At 54.9% G+C, this 21,674-nt stretch overlaps 1 protein-coding gene across 4 annotated transcripts in view; it reads right to left on the bottom strand.

Annotated features, from left to right (window-relative positions):
- DIDO1 (death inducer-obliterator 1) overlaps nt 1-21,674 on the bottom strand; it is a 42,776-nt gene that overhangs the window by 19,037 nt on the left and 2,065 nt on the right. For 2 of the 4 annotated variants that reach the window (XM_075528327.1, XM_075528330.1), the window contains exons 2-7: nt 6,809-6,981; nt 5,086-5,194; nt 3,648-4,431; nt 2,791-3,133; nt 1,497-1,709; nt 544-757 (exon numbers count right to left, since the gene is read on the bottom strand). In XM_075528327.1, coding sequence (XP_075384442.1) covers nt 544-757; nt 1,497-1,709; nt 2,791-3,133; nt 3,648-4,431; nt 5,086-5,122 — 1,591 coding nt within the window. In that variant the 5' untranslated portion in view covers nt 5,123-5,194; nt 6,809-6,981. Of the gene's footprint in view, nt 1-543; nt 758-1,496; nt 1,710-2,790; nt 3,134-3,647; nt 4,432-5,085; nt 5,195-6,808; nt 6,982-15,601; nt 15,713-21,674 lie in introns of those variants that run through there. The other 2 variants (XM_075528328.1, XM_075528331.1) reach the window with 2 other exon arrangements.

Below are 21,674 nucleotides of genomic sequence, written 5' to 3'. Positions count from 1 at the left end.
CAAAAAGCACACCACTCATCCCCATGGTGCATGGGAAGCAGCACAGTTGTGTGTCTGTGTAGGTATGTAGTGTGAGTGGGACATGAAAAGAACATCTGCCTGTCCACCACTCAATAGGGGGGGGGGGCGCAGCACCAGGCGCAGCCCTGCAGCCAGTACCTGCGGATGTGCTGCTCCGCTGCTGCTGGGTGGACAGTGTGTGGCTCCTAATGGCACACATACTTACCAAGCCTGTCGACAGAGCTAGCAAGAGAGAACGTGTGTATGTGTGTTTAAGAGATAGATAGACAGATAGATAGACAGATAGATAGACAGACAGGAAGGAAGCTACCAATGGCACCCTCGCCACCCCCGGTGAAAACCCAGCAGTGAGGCTGGCTCAGGGAAAGTGGGGTGTAGTCCACAGCCTCAGATGCTCAGTGAGGGCCAGCTCCAACTTGTGGAGGTGTAGTGACAGCACGGGCTGCATTCCCAGCCTGGGAAGCCCTGGGGTGGGCTCTCCCAGGACGGGAAGGCCCGAAGCTACCCCCAGGAGATACATACATTTACATAACAGGGATGCCGAACTAGCAGCAGTCTTTTCTGGTTTTACGGCATTGTAATTGTGGTCGCTGGCCCAGGACGGCGTGCTGCTCTCAGGGGTGGCCTCCTTAGCCAGCGTGTCGCTCCTCACAGGCGCCACCACCATCTTCTTTGCAACGCCCTCCTTTTTGTCTGCAGCGGGTCTCTTGGGAGCAGGAGAAACTCGAACGCCTGCCTGAATAGCCAGTGAAAGCGCCATCACTGGGGCGCAGGAAGGCCCCCCCCTTCACTGCAGGGCCAGCACCCAATCTCCGCCCTCCCCCTGGGCACCCCAAGCAGAGCTCCCGTACCCCACCCACCCAGGTCTAATAGCCTGGTCTTGCTGCCCAGAGCTCCACCAAGTCAAACAGAGTAGCCAGGTCAAATGGGTGTGGAAAAGGACCGAATACAGGCGGGAGCCTGTGGCATGTATGGACCACGGTCCTGCAGCAGTGTCCTGTTGGTCCACAGCGACACCATGCAACAAGGATGCACTATGTGGCCCTGACCCCCGCCATGCCACACGGTGCCTAAGCATTTAAACTAATGAAAGGAGAAGGCCCAGTGGACACCAGGAGTTAGGCTGTGCCCATTCAGCAGCAGGCCAGACTGTTGTCCCAGGGAGGCAGGGTGTGGGAAGGACCACAGGTCGGAGCCAGTCTGGAAGGGAAGCCGGTGCTTACCAGACCCCACCTGCCATGCTCAAGGATACCACCTCCACTAACTACAAGGGTCCCTGGTGCTTCCTGGAGAGTGAGCTGCGTGCCTGGAGCAGTCCCAGCCCTCAGCTATGGGAGCCAGGACAGCAAGGTCCGGAGCTGCTCCTACTCCCAGGCCAGAGAGGGGTGTCCCTCCATCCTGGACGCAGGACAAGCCACATGGAAGCACTTCTCTCCGTGCCTTGCTGACCCTGCCAAGAAGACGGGTCAGCTTACCTGGACGCTGCACTTCAGGAGACTGAGCTTTTCGGGTTTCAGCTTCGGCCTCTCTTTCACTTTGGGCTTCTGCTCTTTCCCTGAGCTCAGGAACTTCATGGTGGCTGCAGCGTGCTTCAGAATGCAATCATTGCTGCAGTACACCGAGTCGGGCTGGGCCACGTTGGGACACCCAGGGCCAATGCACTTTGAGGCCCCAGAAGCCTCGGCGACCTGCAGAGAGAGAAATGGGGCTCGCTGCGCCGCACCAGTGTCCAGAGAACAAGGCCTCCCTTTAATCCCGAGGTGTGGGGATCCCTATATTATAATGGGCTCACGCATTGGCTCAACAGGGAGGGCCCCAAACGTATCACAGCCATGTGGGGAAGCCTCCCTCAGGCCACTGTTGGGCACGGCTGAGACAAGCCCCGGGGCACCCTGGAGCTGCACAGCAACCTTGCATGGAAGGCTCCCACAAGGGCCCGAATGAACCAGGCGTAGGGCTGGAGCCATGGAGTCAAGGCCACTTCTTACCGGCTCTGGCAAGGACTGGCAAGCTGTGATGAACAGCCACGAAAAGCACAAAATCCCAACTTGGTACAGAGCCTGGCACAGAGCTCCGGGGGCACCTGCCACCCCAGGGTCTCGAGTGCGGCGAGTCACCCAGATAGTCTCACAGCAGCAGGAGGAAGCCTCTCCAGCACCTGCTGCCCCGTCCCTCTCCACTCCGGCCCCAGCTTAGTTCTGAGACTACGCAAGGGAGGCAAACGCTCTTCTCCACAGAAGCCAAGCCCTACATCAAGTTCAGGTTTAGTCCCTATCACTCGGACAATCAGGATGCACTGGGCTATGACATGTCCTACCCGGGGCACTGTCCACTACTCACCCACAGCCTGAAGGGCTGACCACTGAGCCTCTGTCCACCCAGGGCTGCTGAGGGACAGGCAGGGTTTGGTGGCCCCAGGTGGAGGGTGGGCACATGGATAGCAGAGTGGTGCTCCTGCCTGTGCCTGTTACACAGCAGCCACTCCCCCAGGCGCTCAGTGCTTCTCAGGAGAGCACCAGTTCGTTGGTGAGACAAGCGTTTCTCCAACATGAAGCTTTGTTAACTACCATCACGAGCAGAGGGAACTACTGAAAAAGCAGTCACTTCAGAGACCAGCAAGTAGCTAACCTCGCAGGAGGCAGGCAGGCAGAGAAGCTATCCCTGATGGTGTCAGCAGGGCACATGACAGCGGTGGCCCAGCACTCGTGACCTAAGCCATATCCTGCGCCTATAGGTCGGAGCCCCAGCTGCCCAGCCCTGAGCGTTTACCTCTGTGGACCAATGACTCACAGGCTGGAATATCTTGAGCTTTTTCTTGCCACTGGGGTTTGCCGCTTTCTCAATGCGACCCTTGATCCCTTGGTCTTCACTGGACTTCTGCTCGACTGTGCCTATGCTGGTGAGGTCAGTGCCGTCTACCCGGCCAGACCGCTGTGTGGCTTCCTGCTGCTCTGAGTCCTGGGCGTCTGCCTCATCCTGTCCTTGCAGAAGGGTGCAGTTGGGGCAGATGTAATCCTCCCCGTTCCTCTCCAGAAGTCTCCCTCGTGCCTCAGAGATGCCCACACAGTCACCATGAAACCACTCTTCACAGCGGTCACAGCAGATCATGAACCTAGTCAGAAAGGAAGGCAGCAGGGTCAGGGGGCCACTCAGAGGACAAGCCCAACCCAGCAGGCTGCAGCACCTCAGTACCAAAAGGCAGAGAACTCTTGCCCACACCCCCCAGGCCCTCCCTGTGTTCATTCTAGGTTATCCATGGACCGGAGCACTCTGATGGAGCACTGTAGGGTTGAAGTTGCCCCGAAACCCCTCAAAACTCAACACTGCTGCCCGACAGGGATTCCCCAACACCACTGGGCTCCCAAGTTGCCACCCCAGATGCTGGCCCTGCCACGGCTCAATGTTCAAGGAGGGAGCGCATCACCATGACCGTGAGGAGTGCCAGTGGTGACCACACTAGGTGGGGCAGCTCTCAGCAAACCCGACCCACTCCTTGGCTTAGTATTTAAAGGTGGCAGGGGTGGGTACTAACTTCCTCATCTCTCTCAGCTGAACAAACTACCTCCCATCTGCCTCATACCAGGCCCAGCAGCTTCTCCGCAGCAGCTCCACCGACCAGGACCCACCTGTTATTGTGGGGCTGCCGGCAGAGGCAGTACAGGGCACTGGGGTCGTACCCCTCACATTCGCGCCTGTGCTTGAGCGACTCTGTGGGCTCATGCGCTCCGAGTCCCTGAGACACTCTCCCTTCTGGCTGACCGTCCCTGGCCGCCTGGCCGGCCTCGGGCTGGCCCTGGCCAGGCTGGGCACTCCCTGAGGCAGGGGCTGCCTCCACACCCATCGCTTCCTCCGGGTCCTCCTCGTGCCGCTTCTTCTTCAGACGGCTCAGGGGTCTCTCGGCTGGTTCCTGCTCCCGCTTCTTCCTGAGGCGATTCTGAAGCTCTTTCAGAGTTAGCCCATCACTGTCACTATCAGAGGTGTCCCCCTCCTTCCCGAGGGAGCCTGGTCCTTCCTTGGTGTCGGTGGCCCCGGGCTTCAGGCCGCTCTTGGCCTCAGAGACACTCTCTACACTCCCTTCCGAGGCCGTCTCAGCGTCAGTGACCGGGCAAGACGTGGGCTCTCCGGTGTCTTCCAGTGTGGCGGGCGCGCTCCTTCTGCCCCTGCGCCTGACAGTCGTCAGGAACTCTTCCACCCGCTCCGTGCGCTTGGGCTGCCGTCCGCTGCGCCGCAGGGACAGGCTCTGTGCCGGCTGCAGTGGCCGCTCTGGGGACTCAGCCTCCACGTCACCCGCACCCTCGCGCTTGGCAATGGTGGTTCTCCGGAAGCCCCAGGTTTTCCTGAACTCCTTACTGGTGGGTTTGATGGCCTTGGGTGCTTCGTCCCCACTCGGGTCCCCTTTATCATCCATGCCTGATGAGAAACCAACAAGGCACTTACACATCTGAGTGAGCAACCCCTACACCACGGAGCTCCAAGACCACTGCCTGGACTTGTGAGCCCTCAACTAGGGTGAGCCGCTATGACCTGCCTTTCTCAAAGCGCCCAGTGCAGCGTGATGTGCCTGGAGGTGCTTTGTGAAGAAAAATTCAGTAGATCTACTCAATGTTCACGACAAAGAAACGCAGCTAGTAACTCAAGTCTACACCTGCACACCTGCCTAAATGGAAAAGGCCCGCCCCTATCTCCCGGCACTGGCTGGTGGCAGCACAGCAGGGACGTGGGATGAAGGTCAGATCTGGGTCAGGACTTCAGGAATGTTATGTCTGTTCTGGGCTCTTGTGGCCCCAGTGTCCGAGAGCGAGCTAAACCGACCCTCGGCTCCCAACATCAGCTCAGATGCTGCAGGGCCTGGTGGATACCGAGGAGAGAACCGCCCCACTGAGTCCTGCACAAAGCGGCCGTCGGCCAGTCACGGCATTTGAAGCTACTGGCCTCAGGCTAGTGGTCGTGCAGCCCTAGCTCACTGGACACTTAGAAGATGCCGAGCTTGAGTTTCTGCCCTCTCTGTGGGATGACCATGCAGCCTCTCGGTGCTTTGTAGGACCCCAACAGGACAGGCCTTACCTGTAGTGTCTCTCAAGCAGCCAGGTGTCAGTTGCATCCAGAAGCTAGTGATGCCCCCAACTTGATGCCATGGTCCATCCTAAGGGAATGTCTGGCATACAGCAAAAACCTTAAAAACATAAAATACGTACATTCAAATTTCCTGCCACCTGAGGTTTTGTGTTTTAGCTTCCGCCTTCTCACTTGCTGCCGACAGTGACCTCTGCTGTACTCGACCACCACGATACCTGACAACACACGTCTCAGTTCACCAGGCAGGACCTACTTGTGTCAATCTCTGTTACTGAGCACTAATTTGCTGAAGGCCAATCTTGACAGGGAGGTCTTAACTCCACTGCCAAATCCCCATACAGCGGGACCTCCACTGAGCTCCGGTCTTTTAATAAACCTCAAGCAGAGGGCTCACCACCAATCCCCTGACCGCCCACCCAGGCAGCCCAGCCCTGGATGAGTACTGATTGGGGCTGCCATTAAGGAAAATGGGGTGCTCTCCATCGAGCGTGAGACGTGCATCCCACCACGGTGCCTCTCCGGCAGCCGTTGACAGCTCCCCTTGCCGGCCGGTCCCCAATGAAGCTGCTGGTTCTCTGTGAACACCACTGTGACCTCGTGCAGGTGGCCCCTTCCTCCTGGTTGTGGTCTTTGCCTCCTCTTTGGCCTGTTTTAAGATTTGATACTTTTCTTAAACCTGGAGTTTCTTTCTGTCCCTTAAAATGCTGTAAAAGGACCCAGCTGAACTCCATCAGGGTGGCCTATGTCCACGTCCCTGAAGCCAAGGCTCGCATGCCTGGGAGCAGGTACCCATGGAGCCCGAGGGCAGGTACCTCCTGCTCCCACGGGGGGCCCCAAGTCAGCTGCACAGCACTGCTTTGAATACCAGCTAATCTCCAACGGTGGCTTAGCTATGGTAATGGACACAAACCCCCTACTCACAAACATACTGTCCCTCCAGCATCTGGAACCTCTGCGCTGAGGCAAACTAAGGCGCAGCAAAACAGTCGCCACCCTGGGAGAGCGGAGCGTTCACGTAATTGTTTCCTCCTCAAGCTGAAAGGCTGTGACACCAGCAATGCTGAACCAAGCAGGGTCCCGATGCCAGGCTCACCCCCCACCTCAACAACTCCCCTACAAACTCGGCTCTCACGAAGGAGACTATGCAAGGTGCAGGGACCCCAAACCCACTGCTACCAAGTGGCTCATGACTCAGCTTCCCTGTGTAGGGTTCCCGAGACGGTGTGGACGGTTCTGGGGCACTCTCCGCCCTGCAGAGGAGTTGGGCTCGAGTGGCTGGCGGTCCAGTGTCTAACCAGTGTCACCAGGGCTCCTTCCAGAACCAAAACAAACTCTCTGCTAGGGGAAAAACTAACACCGTGGGAGTAGAGGCCTCGTCTTTCATTCTCCTTGGTGGATGGACAGTGGTTACACACGGGGCTGTCAGGCTGCTGACCCCAAGGTAGCAGCCTGAGATAACTAGGAGGTTGCCTATCTCTGTCGAGGGCACGGTCTGGCAAACCCACGGGTCAGAGGGACTTGATGGCAGTAAGTATGTGCCCCAGTGAAGCAGCAATGCAAACAAAGGGACACCCAAACCACATCCCTAACAAGTGAAATCTTCCCCAAATCTTTCAGGTGGGCTCCGGCACCTAAGAGTCTTTCCATAGCAGCCACTTCAGAAAGAGAACTAGCGACTTGCGCTGCCGTTGGGCACATGCAGCTTCTTTACCTGGCCCCACCCAATGCAGAGCCTGAGACGCTTCCTGGGGTCACAGGCACGATGGAATCACTTGGTCCTGGGTCATCAAGTGAAAGGTGTCCAAACAAGGCTGTCTAAAAATTAAAGTATTTGTGGTCTCCACCACTCAAACTATCGACTGCCAACTCCTGTGGCGTCCACTCCTGAAAGAGAGGGAGAAAAGGGTTATTATGACTAAGGTAACAGGTACACCTCGCACCCGCCCAGAGAAGGCGCCAAACCGCTCAGGCAGCACACACTGAGTGGTGAGCTTCATGCCTCACACACTTGGCTGCCACCCATGAGTCCAGGGACCAGAGCACCCAGCTGAGAACGGAGAGCAGGCCAAGGTGAGGCCCATAAGCCAGCCTCTTGTCAATGGGCACCCCACCCTCAGACCCATCTCCCAACACTGCTGAGAAGGGCACCCTCTCCCCAACCCAGTCTATGCGACCGCACACACACGGGGTACAGTGCTGTCACCAACAAAGGTGGTCAGGCTTCTGGGTTTCTTTCTTGATTCATCATTACAGCATGGTATGTTTATTTTTAAATTATTATTATTTGGTATGGCTTTAACTGAAATTTAAATTAGATACACATGTTTCCTTTCCATCTGTGTGGATTTAAACCCACCAGCCCCTCTATGGCCTCTTTCAAATGGCACCCCAACAGGCACACGCTAGTGTTACCTCTCCCTCTCTGGCCACCTGCATTCAACTGACTCCCTCTAACTGTGGTCTCCCTGGAGATGACAACTAGGAATAGGAACAATGGGCAGAAACTCTGGGGGAGGAGGGGGCACTCAAGGTTCCTTTTAAAGAGACAGTGTCTTCTCACTCCCCAGAGACCCCTGCCTAGGCAAGGGATAGCACTCTGCCCTGCCACATCCAGTGGTAGCACCCTAAGCCCCGGAATGACCTCTGAGCGAGTGCAGGCACTTGGTGGTTGGTTCAAAAGAGCTGGAAATAAGGAGCCCTGGTGGCTCGTGGTTATGGGTTAGGCTGCAAAGTCCAAGGTTAGCAGTTCAAAACCACCAGCCACTGAGAGAGAATGGCAGAGCTTTCTACTCCTGTTGAGAATTACAGCCTGGGAGACTGCGGGAGCCACTGAGTCTGCATCAACTCGATGGCAGCGAGAGTAGTTGTGCGCACAACAGTGAGCACAGGCAGGACACCCCCCACGGAGAAGCCCTGTGCCAACTGGGACCCGAGGTTGACACAACACCCTGAGATCACTTCCTGTCCTGACTTCTCATGCAACTGGCACAAGGTGACTTTCCATTTCTTCAACACAAAGGCTACCCTTGCAATTCTGGTCAGCATGGGGAATTAACAGCATACGGATCAGGGTGAAAGTTGAAGGAAAAAGGGTGGGGGTGGTGAAGTTCCTAACAACTCTCCCCACTGCACACTGCCCCCCGGACAATGGGCAGGTGGGGCGCTGTGGACCCTCAGTGGCTCCGCACCTGCAATAGGCATGCTCACGGCCCCGGGCAGTCCAGGTACTGCGTGGCCATTGGAGCCACAGCCCTGACAGCCACCTCAGCAGCAACAGGGAATGTACGAGCAGCATGGAGAAAAGGGTGCATTTGCTATAGAGCAAACGTTTAGATTTTTCTCTAGCTTAACAGAAGTCATCACAACAAAATCAAGAGGTTTGGAACTCAGACCCCTGTGGTCCACTTATGGCCATGCTCAGTTGGGGTGAGGCTGGCACGGGGACCCTGGCTGACAAGACTTTGTCAGGAGCCACCTCCCCCATCAGGAGCTGGCAGGCTCACCATGGCAGAGACAAGTTGTCCGAAGTTCTCACTTTGCTGGAAGGCCTGGATTGTGTCCCGAGTAATAAATACCACCCGTAGCTGTCCTTAGGCCACACAGCTGCCACACGCCCAGGGTCGTCACCTACGCTGCCACAGTGCACCCATCTCGCCCTGGTTACTGGCGAGGGAAATGAATTGGGGGTGGGGGGTGGGGTGTAGCTGGTAGGTGACTGAAGGGAGGAGGGTGCTGGGTGATTGCTCAGTCTAGAACTTCCCCAAGCAACAGTCAGAAGCGGCATGCAGCGAGGATGGCAGCCCTGGCTGGGAGCCCTTCCAGCCTGAGGACTGCAAACAGTTCCTTGCACAAACCCTTCTTCAGTGGCTCTCCACTTCCCCAATAAGTAAAATGATAAGCTTCCTAAGTAGAATGTCTTAAAAATAAACAACCCCTAAACATCTGTTTTGTGTTATCAGATTAAAAACCCAAAGCAGCCTACACCACCCCGCTACACAGGCTTCAAGTCTCCCCTAACCCAGGCTGGAGTGCACAGCGAAGAGCCACCAGTGGTAGCCAGGACCCAGTGGCTCTCGCTCGTCTTGACGAAGCTTTAAAATACACGAGGGAAAGCTCAATGAGCTTTAGTTCCACATATGTGCCAAGTCTTGAATGATCCACAGCCACCATGATGTCTCAACACAGGCCTTCCTACCTCCAGTCAGCAAGCCAGCTGTGCCCACCTGCTTCATTCCAAAGCAGCAGCCCCACCCATCGATATTGTTGGCCACCACTCACAGTGACCCTACAGGACAGAGTAGAACGGCCCATGGGTTTCCCAGCCTGTCTTCTTTATGAGGAGATGGCCTCATCTTTCATCTGCAGAGTGGACCGTGGGTCTGAACCACAGACTGCTTGGTTCCCAGCCCAATGCTTACCCCATAGTACCTCCAGACTGGATGGAAACAGCAAGTTCTTAACCTCAGAAAAATTCTACGGTACAGTGTCCAGCGGAAAACAATTCTAGGCCCACCAGCTGGAGAGTTCACAGCATGTTGCAACAAAGCCTCATTATTTTGGCTTCCGATTTTTGTTAGTTCTGAGAAACATTTTAATTTACTTCTGAACTCACTGAATGGCACACAGTGGTGTAGTGGTATGCTCAGCGACGAACCACACCACGAGGGCCTGGTGATTGACCCCCCCCCCCCCACTGAACCCCCTGGAGCGTGTGAGGCCTCAGTCTGGTTCCTCCCCGCTGCAATGGTGGCTTGCTTTAAATCCACTAGTCTGTTATGGATCTTCTCTACCAGCAAGGGGCCGTTTGCAGGGTCACAGAAGTTTTTGATGAGTCATCTTTTGGGCAGGAAATGAGCCCCAGCACCTGTCCCCCTCAGGCCTGCACACTGGGAGAACAGCAGCACCCACTTAACAGTGGACACAGACTCAGTGCTTCCATTTACACTGAAATCCCTCAGAAGCCCACGGCAAAGTCCCAAGTTACATTTTGCCAGGCTAGTCCAACTGTCTTCAAGAGGTAAACAAACACCGAGAAACCAAGCTATTAAAGGAAGCGGTTGGTGGCGTTTTCTCCCAACATACACACCTTGGGAGCTGTATGTGGCAGGTGTGTGTCCAGTAGAGGGTCTGTGAGGCAGAGCAGGACTGGGGTCATGGGGAATTGCACAGTGGAGGCCACTTGCTCCCCAGGACTGAGTCACTCAGATTGTCCGTCCCAGTCTTGTCAGGACACCTGCCCAGGTTGGCGGGGTGGACTGTAAGCCCAGAGTGGAGGGAGAGGTCCTGGTGGTCATTCAGAGTGAAAGCACCATAGCCTTCCTGACCCTTTTGGGCTACCTCTCCCCCAAGGCTTGTGTGAGAGCCCTCTACGTGGCCAAAGCTGCCCCGCCCGCATTACAATGCCCCCCATTGCACTACACTGCCCCCTTACTCCCACTGGGGCGATGGAAGGCTGCCCCACAGCAAGTGCACCTGGCCTCATCAGGTGGGATCACCGAGGCAAAGCTGCACGCCCATTACCAGCTGCACTTGCACCTGGGGACTGACGATGGAGTTTAGACACAGCCCATGTTTATTCCTAAATGCTGTCAGTGTTGCAGTGACTGCATTTTTAAACTTGTTTCTTGGGGATAAGGGAGTTTTGCAGGGCCATCAAGAGCAGAGGCTCTCCAAGTAGAACTAGGGGGGCCAAGCACAGAGGCAGCCCAGACAGACCTGCGGCCCAGGCAGACCGCCTTCTCATCTAATATTACTTATTTTCATGTAAAGATTCATTAAAATGATTAAGATTTTAAAATTCTGAATGCCTAAATCTGGTAAAATACTGGCAGACAAGATCAGAGTTCTAGGTGGACTCAAATGCTAGGGCAACAAAGAGGTCTTGAGGTCGGTATGAGAGGGAGGGTCAGCGACAGAGCAGTGGACGCCAGGGTGTGTCCCACGGCCTGGGTCTTCTCACTCTGGTCAGGGCTGCCCACTGCCAATCAGAAGGTGATGGTATCAAGTGGTGACAGTCACAGGGGGCTGCCTGTGGGCTCACTCAGAAGGGACAGGACCGAGGAGGGCCAGGCAGCTGCTGGCAGAGGTGGAGCTCCACGCAGAAGGCCGCCACCACAAGTTGGCTGTGTCGTCTGTCCTGACTCTCCCTGCCTCCCTGGTCCCTCCCCAGTTCCTGGGCCTGGCAGTGGTTGGGTAGAGGATTCCAAGGTAGGGGAGGTCTAGGTGACCTCACAGGGGACAGGGCTTTCTCTGTCATTGTCACCATGTGTGACCACTTCATTGCATTCCTCTCTAGGCTGACTCAGCAGCCAGGGCGCAACATCTACAGCCCTGGTGCCCACCCCCATCCCCACCACAAAACCAAGCTGGATACACTTCCACGGGGCAGATTTCAGGGAGGGGTACCCTGGGCTTACATTCTTGGGGCAGATGTAACCCTGGGTGTCTGCTCACATGTCCCCCACATGCCCCGGCATCCTGACTGTAAAGCAGGCGTCTTGCAGGGCTTCTTAAACGGCTTTCTGAAATGACCCTGTGTCCGGTCACACACGCCTGCATGCAGCAAATAAGAAAGGCCCAGGAGGTGTTCCAAGGTGTGGGTGGCAGCGAGCCTACCGGGTACTCCTGCACTGGGTTGTAAGGGGCTGAGCATGCTTTGCTGGGCTGTGGGGCGTACACAGCAGGCGAGGATAGGGACGTTGATAAGGATGTCAAGGGCTATGGGTTCCCTAAGTTATGTGGTCGACTGGCCCCTTCTCAGTGCCCCTGGCAGTGAGCAACGTTTGTACTACAGCCCATAATCCAGCATTTTAAAGTTAGGTCTGCCTTTGCAGTCCCGTCGGGTCATTCTAGCCACTGCGCACTCTGGGGGTGGCATCACCCAAGAACTCCGCTTTAAACAATGGTGAGGAAACGGCACCGGCAGTCAAGTACCTATCATCCTGCTGGGAGTCGGGTTTGGAAAAGCAATCCAATCCCTTTAGGGCCACAGTTAAAGGGCTGATGACTGCTCAGGGCATGGAAAGGGCAGTTTCCAGTCAGCAGGATACAGGGTGCCTCCCCATAATTCCCACTGCCCTGCTGGGACTTCTGGGTGGTGGTTCACTGCTGTCTTTATACTTTTCCATATGGTTTTCATTTCCCATGTAGGAATTGTCTTTGGAACCAAAACACAGTGACAGCCACCACCATCCCGAACACACCGAACTTTCCATACGCCATTCAAACGTCTGCGTGCTCCCACGCAGGCCAGCCCGACACCGAGGGAAATGTCTGCTTTAGAACTAGACACAGAATCCTTCCCAAAGTTTGCACAGCTACACATTCACTCCTGTAATGACCAGTCTGCTCAAATGTGCGACTCATAAAGGAAAGGGTGCTTACGTATTAGACACTCCACGGCAGCTGGCTGACAGGACAGTTCAGACCTAGCCTCACCATGCCTTTCTCCGGGAGTGATTTCATCTCCAAGATGGAATTAACACTGACACAATGGCCAATAGAGGCCATAAAGCCATTAACACAGGTGCTCACTGAAAGGGACCTCCTTTAAATGAGGGGGATGCTCCTGAGGGACAGTGTGCTGAGTGGACTTCCTATGCCCACCAGGCAGGTGAGACAGCATAGCCCTGTGGGCAGGCCACACTGCAGGGCACCAAGAACTCACACCTATAGATGCTTTCTACCTCTTCTCCGGTAGGAGCCACAAGAGACCACTAAGTCTCACCAGAGCTCCCCGAGGCTAAAACCCATGTGAGCTGTGAACAGACTACACGTGAATGAGAAGTGTTACAGAGAACGCCTCCCCAAGACTGGACGGGGTTGGCCCGTCCTAAGCAGGTACTGGATGTCCTTGGAAAGACTTACAAGTATCAACAGTAGGACCTGCAAACTTGACTGCCAAAGGGCAATGGGAGTCGAAGTCTTTGCTGTGACCCACAGGAAGTCTTTGCTCCCAGCCCACAGGAAGGCAAGCCCACCTGCTACCCTTGTGGCCACAGCTCCTCAGCCAGCCATTGTGATGCTCACACCTGCACTGTCTGTGGGAGAGAAAGCGTCGCCATGGGCACTAGGGGATGAGGAGGACACGGGGCAGTCACTATTTTACGTGTTTCTGCCCTTTTTAACAGAATTCACTCCGGATGGGAATAATCCAAATTTAATAAAATACCAGTAAAGGCAGCTGTGGGCAGAAACAGGAGGAAGATGGGGCCACCTGCTCTTTGAAGAGCTACAGTATCAATATAGTCTGGATCCACAGAAAGGTGGAGTTTGGGGTATAAATTCCCCTAGTTTACAGACTCAAACACCCCAAGAAGCGGCTCAACTCTGTCTCATGTAGGGTTAGCTATGAGTTGGAAGTGACTTTGATGGCAGGTTTGTGGATAGAAAAGTCTGAAGAAATTAACGATACACATTCCCAAGTCAGTGAGATCTCCCACCTCTGCAGCTCACTGTTCTCCGTGAGCATGAGGGCTGAGGAGGGAAGGCAACCGATGGGAGAGCCTTCCTGGGTTCAAAATGGGAAAGCAAGGAGCAGAATGGTCAGAGGGAACCCTCTCACAGTGGTTCTCAACCTTCCTCCTGCTGCGACCCTTTCATACAGTTCCTCAGGTTGTGGTATGATCCCCAGCCATGAAATTATTTTCGTTGCTACTTCATAACTGTAATTGTGCTACTACTAGGAATCGTAATGTAAACACGTGACATGCAGGATGTACTCTCGTTATTACAAATGGAACATAAACATAATTAAAGCATAGTGATTAATCACAAAATATGTAACTATATATTGAGAAATATTTATGTTTTCTAATGGTCTTACCCTGTGAAAGGGTCGTTCAATCCCCCAAATGGGTCTCGACCCATAGGTTGAGAACCGCTGCTCTAACAGAAGCACAACAGGGCAGACCGGTTGGCAAGGCTGGGATGGATGAAGACAGCACCCCTTTGGGCTTACTGCAGGGCGCAGCAATGCTGCACAAACCCAGAAGTGGGGCTAACAGGCTTTACTTTCTTAAAATGCTCGGCGGACACATCTTTCTTATAAGTTTCTTTCAGCCAGGGCACATGTGGCTCTGGGGAAGCCACACGAAAGAAACAGGGCTGGTGGAGCAATGGAAAAGTTCAGGTTCTGGAACTGGCCAACCAGGTCTGCATACTCAGCTCCAAAATCCTGGGCAAGTCACCGCCTTGGGTTTCAGCTTCCCCGAAAAGGAAGAGGTGGGACAGAAACACTAGCACCACCCTGCCACCAGGCCCTGGGCTCCCAGCTCTGTAAGCACCCCCGAGACACAGCTTCACACGCCATACTGTCCCAGGAGTCGGTATGTGCCTTCTCTGCCTGTAAAATGTGCCTAATTTGTTACCCTCAAATTGGGTCCCGTCATTATTCAATCTACGTGAAAGTCTCTTCATCAACCAAGTTGCTGTTACCTAGGGCCAAACAGGACACTCATGACCACCTTCTGAGAGAGCAGCCAGCCTGACCTCCAGTCTGGTGGTCACCCCAACAGAGGAGAGCTGGGTGGGAGACGGAGCAAGGGGGCAGCCAACATGAAAAGCCGCTCTCTCTACTTCCACCATTCCTGGAGGGCAAAGCTTACACAAACAAGGAAGGGCCAGCATACACACGACCCAGTAATAGCCCCCCCCCCAAAAAAAAAAACCCATTTTAAGTTTAGGCATTTGCTCTTGAAGAAACGACACCCATTTCCTGAAAGCCTCTGCTTACAGCACCGAACATGCCACAAGCCCGGCAGCAGTTACCTTTCCCCAAAGGAAACAGCTCGTCCTTCGGTCAGTCACAAGTGAAAGTAAACACCAGAAACATCTCTTCGGTCTCCACAGCCGTTTCCCCGCAGGGCTGCCCACAGGGCGGAGACTCGTTCCCACGGGTCCCAAAGCCCCACCCCGACAGTGACGACCGCGCGCAGGAGCAGCGCCGCCCCCGCCCAGCGCCTTTGGGTTCTGAGATCCGGCCTCCGGCACCGCTCACCGGCTCGCCGGGCAGTGGTACTGTTCCTATCCTACGCGCTCTCCGCCCAAACAGCGACAAGGACACAACCACTTGGCCCCAGCACTGATGGTCAGTCCATCTCCGAGTCGCAGAGGACCAGGGGCCGGGGCCCGCCCCGCAGCAGGGCGTCACGAGGACGGCCGCTCGGACCCACGGGCAAAGGGCTGCCCACGTCCGTTCGCGCCGCTAACCGAGTGCGGCCTGGGGCTATGTCGCCGCACCAGCTTTCCCCCAAGCCCCAGAAAGAGCGCAGGGCCCCAAACCTGCAGCCAGACCCGCCCGGGGTCCACAGCCCCGCTGCCTGGACCCGCGCGTCTGCGCTACTTTTGCCCCTCCCCCCCGGGGCGGCGGCAGCCATTTTCTGTGGGAGCGGCGCGGGCTCCGTGGGGCCCGCCGGCCGAGCTGGGACGCAGCCCTCGGCACGCCAACTCCGCTCCCGCGCGGCCCGTGTGCCAGCCCTCCGCCCGCATCCCAGCCGCCACTTACCGCGGGCCTCACGGCCTCCAGGGTCTCGCAGCCATTTCCTCCTAAGTACCGCGAAGGGGCGGCGGGAGTCGGCGCGACGTCAGCCACCGAGGTGACGCCGAGCAGCCAGAGCGCCTAGCTACGAGTGGCGCCCCCGCGCGGCCGGAGGACCGCACCTGGCAGCCTGCCCAGTGCGCACGCGCCTGGGCGACCCCAGGGCAAATCTTCCGGGCGGTGGCTTCCCGCTCTCCCAAACTGAGGCGAGGCCCGCGTCCCAGGATCCAGCCAGCACTTGGTGGGCAGCACACAGACGCCCCACTTTGAGGGAAACTCCGGCGCCCGGGGACGTGGCGAACAGGAAAAAGGAAAAGAGCCCTTTTCTTGGGTTGACTGCACAGTGCTGCGGCGGTTACCTGCTGGCTGCTAACCGCAGGTCAAGGCTTTGAACCCACCAGCATTTCCTCCGTGGAAAGACATGGCCGGCAGGTCCGTTAGGAGTCCTGCCTCGCACACCCTGTGGAGCAGTTCTAGCCTGTCCGGCAGCGTCGCTCCAGAAAACAAAACAAAACCTCACTGCCATTGGGTCGGTGCTATCAGAACTGCCCCTGTGGATTAGAGACTAACTACTGGAGTAGAAGGTCTCAGCGTGTGTCTCTCTCTGGCTGATGGTCTCAACTTCGCAGTTAGCAGCCCAACAGATCACTACACCACCAGGGCTCCCGAATGCCTACAGTCCTCCCCACCTGTTTACAGGGTCCTGTGTCCAGCCCTGCTCAGGAGCAAAACCAACTAGTGCCTGTCCTCGCTAAGGTGTAGGCTCTCACAGCGAGTTTCCTCTCGACCGAGACCAGTCACCTGGTGTCAGCCCTCTCCTTTCGTTTTTGCACTTCATTCGTGTATCATACCATAGTTCAACCGTATCATGAATTGTATTCATTACCACACTCAACTTTAGAAAATTCTCTTCTTCCTTGTACTCATTAGAGTAAATTATTTTTTAATTGTGGCATAAATATACACAACAAAATGTTCTCCAGTTCAACAACTTGTACATGTATAATTTAGTGCCACTGACTACACTCTTCATGTGCAACCTTTGTTGCTAGCCTCTTCCAAATGATTCTTCCCACATTCACGTAAACTAAATGCTCCGTAAGCAAAAACACTTCCTCCTTCACCCATGGTAGCCATTGGTCAACTTTGGTTTCCTTTTTTTTAGTAGCTTCCTTGACATACTATTTATATAATTAAGTCGCTTTAAATAAAAGTGATCTATACATTATCACAATCAGTTCTGGTGCATCCATTACTCCCCAATTCTCCAGCCCTCTACTCTTTCTGATACTGCAATATCATTTCTTCAATGGAGATGATCAACCCCTTTAATGAGAACAGATTTAAAACCATGGGACACATCAGCAAGTCCCAGTTTACTAGACCCTCAGTTGGAATCCAGAAGAGTCAGAGGTGAGCAAGCAGTTAGCCCTGGCCTATCAGAAAGGGCCCTGGTGGCCCACTGGGTAGACACTGGGCTGCCAACCACAAGGTCAGTAGTCTGAAACCACCAGCAGCTCCTGCTGGAGGCAAGACAGCTCTTAGTCTCAGAAACACATGGGGTGGGGGTGGGGGATGCTGTTCTATTCTGTCCTGTAGGCTTCACCATGAGTGAGTGAGTGAGTCTTGCAGCTGCCCCTCGTGATGCCATGCTCAGTCTTTGCGCCCACCCTAGAGGGGGTCCCTCTTCCTCTGCAGCCTGTTTGACTCGGTCCAAAGTACCAGGCCTGGATCAGCACTCCCAGATAGGGGTGGGAGGGGCCTGTTGGAGTCCCGCCCACCCTACAGACGAGGTGCAGGGTGGTAGGGTCTGTGCTTCTACCACTAGCTCTGCATTGAGAGAACCACAGGACTCTTCCAAATGACCACCTGAGGGACACGTTTCTGTTGACTGGGTCTCACACTAGGACTTGAAGCCTCTGAGAGGTTGAAAGTGGGGCAGAGAACTCAGTAGCCCTGAAGCCGGCAACCCAGCCCATGCCAGGGGGGACCCCTCCTGCTGGCAGTCTGGGCTTTTGACAGACAACATATCTCCAAGTTCACAACATGGGTGACACCCAGACAACCGGGAGCTTCAACAACCCTGCGAACTGAGGAATTGACAGGGAGTTATGTAGTGCACCTCCCCACCCCACCATGGAGCACACATTCATAGGGCAAGTTAGAGTAGCTTTTTTTTTTTAGAGTAGCTTTTATTGCTAACAAGAGCTACAATCACTGCATGCTTTTTGCAAGACGGGTATTCATGTATTTACATGCTAAAAGCTAACTGTGTATCACAGTTAACTTCAGACAAGCCTACCTGCATGGACCCAGCTTCAGAAATGCAGATGCCCAATGGGCAAGTGGGGCGCTCAGCTTCCCCTCCTCTCAGAGCAGCAGACAGCCCTGAACCGTGTCCCCATCCCTAGGCTCTAGTTCCCCACCCCCACTTTGTCCTTGAGCTGCGTCCCAGGCCTGGCCTGAACCTCACTCCTGTGCTGCCTCTGGGGCACAGTTGCGATGGGGCCCACTGCAGAATTCACGGGGCAGCTGTTGAAGACAGCACTAGTGCGGTGAGGAGAGGCAGCGGGCAGGGACCTGCAGGACAGAGAAGAGGTGGAAACCCCAACAACGCCTTCAAGAAATTCCATTCTCTTTCCATCCTATCATGATTGGTGGTAGGGCAGCGGGATGCTACAGTTCTCACACAGGACGCTGTGCGTAACAATCTCCCCTAAGGGAAGCGGTTAAGCAGTGAGAGGGGCGTTTGAAGCACGAAATTACTCCCTGCCTTGCCTGGCTTCCCGCAGCATGGCCGTGCTATGGAGGGGGTCCAACAGGGACCCAAAAGGGGCCTTTTCTTTTACTCTGAACTTCAACAAAATCAATGCCCATAAATGCCAGTCACTGCGGTTCTTCTACAGAGAACAAATCCTGCCCGTTTCTCTCAACCCCCCCCTCAAAAAAAGCAGTTACAGCAGTGGTTCCCAACCTTCCTAATGCTGCAACCCTTTCATACAGTTCCTCATGTGGTGATAAAATTACTTCTGTTGCTACTTCCATAACGATAATTTGCTACTGTTATGAACCGTAATGTAAATATCTAATATGCAGGATATATTGGGCAACACCAAAGGGGTCGAGCGACCCACACATTGAGAAATGCTGACTTATAGTGTGATTATAAACTATCAGGCTCCCTGGTGGGAATGAGACAGGTGGGACCCTCAAGACCATGCCCTCCCCCGCGGGTCTGGAACTGAACTCACCCTGAGTTAGAATCATCAACCAAATAGGATGAAAAGGACAGCATTCCCACAAGGTCAAAGTTCAGAGGGCTGGGAGGGCGGGAGGGGAGACAGGTAACTTGGGTGGAAGGATGAGCGCTGGTGTATTGAGGGGTCTCCGCCTGCACTGCACCAGAAGGCGCATAAGTTGTATGTGTAAAGTAGTAATTGGCTCTAAACCTGCTCCTCACTCACAATAAAAGGTTTTCCAAAAAAGAATGACTGCAAGAGGCTTTGATTCAAAAGTCGAGAGAGAATAAAAAAGGTACGTGTGTAAAACAACACAAGGAGCATGTGGCCTCTGCGTCCTGCTCCTGCCCCCACTGACACTGGTGCCCCAGCTGTGTGACAGGCAGACCGCTCTGGGTCTGTGGTACCTAGGTGTACACACGCACCCCCATACCCAGACACACATTTTATTCAAACAGAAAAGAAAACTTCAAGCCCAAGCCCATGCATACACCATACCCTGTGGGCCCATCCAAATGTGCAGGCACCAGGAGCAACAGTACAGACGCACGGCGCCTTCAGTGGGCATGGAGAGAACTGCGGCTGGAGGGCAGTGCGGGCTGGGACGTGCTCTGCTGGTGGTGGCAGGCTCGTCATAAGGGCTTGGTGGGCCCTGGGCTTGCGCAGAGGCTGCTCGACCTGGGCAGGCATCGAAACTTCACAAACAGAATCATGAGAATGCCAACGCCCACTTCTCCCCAACCCAAGCCCGGTAGCTGCGTGTTCCAGAACGGCATTCCAGTACCAGGGTTGTCCAGCAGGGTCACCGGATCCAGCTAGGATGTGGAAGCAGAGATGGGGCACGAGGCTCCACAGGGAACTCCCTCAGGAGTCCAGGTTGGGTGATTCCGGCATCACTGGGATTCCAGACGGACTCTCAGAAGTGGGCAGCCAGGCCTTTCCCAGAGGTTTCCCTTTCAGTCAGCAGCCTGGCAGCACTGCACCGCCACCCAGCACCTCAGTTCAGCCTCAATTCTAATGCCCGGGATGCAGCCAAACCACAGGAGAACACTCCCTCTACCCTGGAAATCATGGGCACCTGGGACAGCTAACTGGCCCCCCACACCGGCGGGGCTTTACCTAGTGATCAATGCTCTGGGGAAAGCAAGGGCTCCCTTCTGGAGGTGTGGCTTTACACTTTTGGGTCTTGCAAGAAAAACAAAAACATCTCCCCAAGTAATAGGCAAAACATGGTTGATAGTCTGTTTTTTTTAATCCTCTATGGTCTCAAAGAACATGGTGTTTTAGTCTCAAAACACTTTTCCCCCTTTTAAAAACCTCATTCGTGTTATTTTTAAAGCAAATGTGCTTTCAAGACTCTGAGGGGCTGCCGATGTCTCTGAGGAACCGGGGTGTGCTGGGAAGCAGTGCTGGGTGCCAACTGGCAGCTGAACCCAGCACTCACTCTGTGGGGAAAGACTGGGGATCAGCCCCCACAGATCCCAGCCTAGTCACCTCTGTGGGGCATCGGCCAGGGTACAAAGCAACCCCAAGGCACACCACTGCTAACTGCTTAAAGAGACCACTTCGCAAGGTCAAAGGCACCACCCTGGCTGGAAAAATGCCGGAGTTCTGCCCCTGCCTGCCCAAGGCCCAGCATTCACCAGGCTGGATCTTGGTCCCCTGGGTCACCAACCTTCTGATAGTAAGTCCTGTAGCTCTGCACGTCCCGCCCCCCACCCCCAGGCTTGCTCATCCTCTCCCCACTACCCCTAACTCCACCCTCTACCACAACCTCTGCTTGGTGCTTCAGAGCCCTTCCAGGGAGTGAGGGGGAGACACAGGGAGGAGACACAGGGAAGAGGGGGACACAAGCTGGGACACTGAGGGGGTGGGTGAATTAGATCAGAACGGGTATGAACTGTTGCATGTAAAACTATGAGCTGCTCTGCAAACCCTCGCCAACTTCATAATAAATAAAACATTTAAAGAAAACATAACTTTTCCTGGCAAAAACAGCCTTCCTGGCCATTCCCAACCCATCTCCTGCCCCTATACACTCCATTGAATCCCAAATCCACAAGCAGAAGCGGAGACTTCCTGGCCTCGGTCCCACCACTCTCCCAACACCTGGTGGGCTCCCGACCACCCTTAAAGAGCCTTCCCCTTGCTTATTCCTCACCAGCTAGCTGCAACCTCATCTGGGAGCCCCAATCTTTCTCTGCAGACGCTAAGATTGTCTGTTTCCAACTCCCTTGACTTGAAGACTGCCGGGCAGTCCTCAAAGGCCCTGGGTGCTTCCTGTCAGCCACCTCTGACTACTTCTGTGGTCTGGGGGTGACAGTCTCCCACAGATGACCACAGCTGTGGTCTCCTGGACTCTAGGTGCAATCCCCTTGTCCCAAGCACTGAATCTCCCTATGCATGACCATAAACTCTTCAATCCAGCCCTGCTCACTCCCTGAGCTACACACGCCTACGCAGACTCCTCCAACCATCATGCCCAACTCCAGCTCCCACAAACTGGCCATCACTGAGGAGGGCTGTTGGTGCACCCTCCAGTCCCCGGACACCTTTTCATCCTGGCTGCGACTGCGGATAGTTAGGGCCCTCACCACCCGACTGCACAGGTAAGGGGAGACAACCCACCTTCTTTGGTTCCAAGATAAATTGGTAATTACCTATTATCTTCGGTGCAAGAGGCTAAAAGGTCCTTAGTTCCAAACCAGCTGGCCCTCAGGAGAAAGAAGTAGGTAACAACTGGCCAATTGGCTTAAAGGTTATTGTGTTGGTAACCCTCTGGGGCAGTCCTACTCTGTGGA

The sequence above is a fragment of the Tenrec ecaudatus genome, chromosome 12 (genome assembly GCF_050624435.1).
Source record: "Tenrec ecaudatus isolate mTenEca1 chromosome 12, mTenEca1.hap1, whole genome shotgun sequence".
In the NCBI taxonomy this organism is placed as follows: domain Eukaryota; kingdom Metazoa; phylum Chordata; class Mammalia; order Afrosoricida; family Tenrecidae; genus Tenrec; species Tenrec ecaudatus.
Note: the sequence above shows the minus strand (reverse complement) of the source record. Positions and strands in the feature narration are given on the sequence as shown.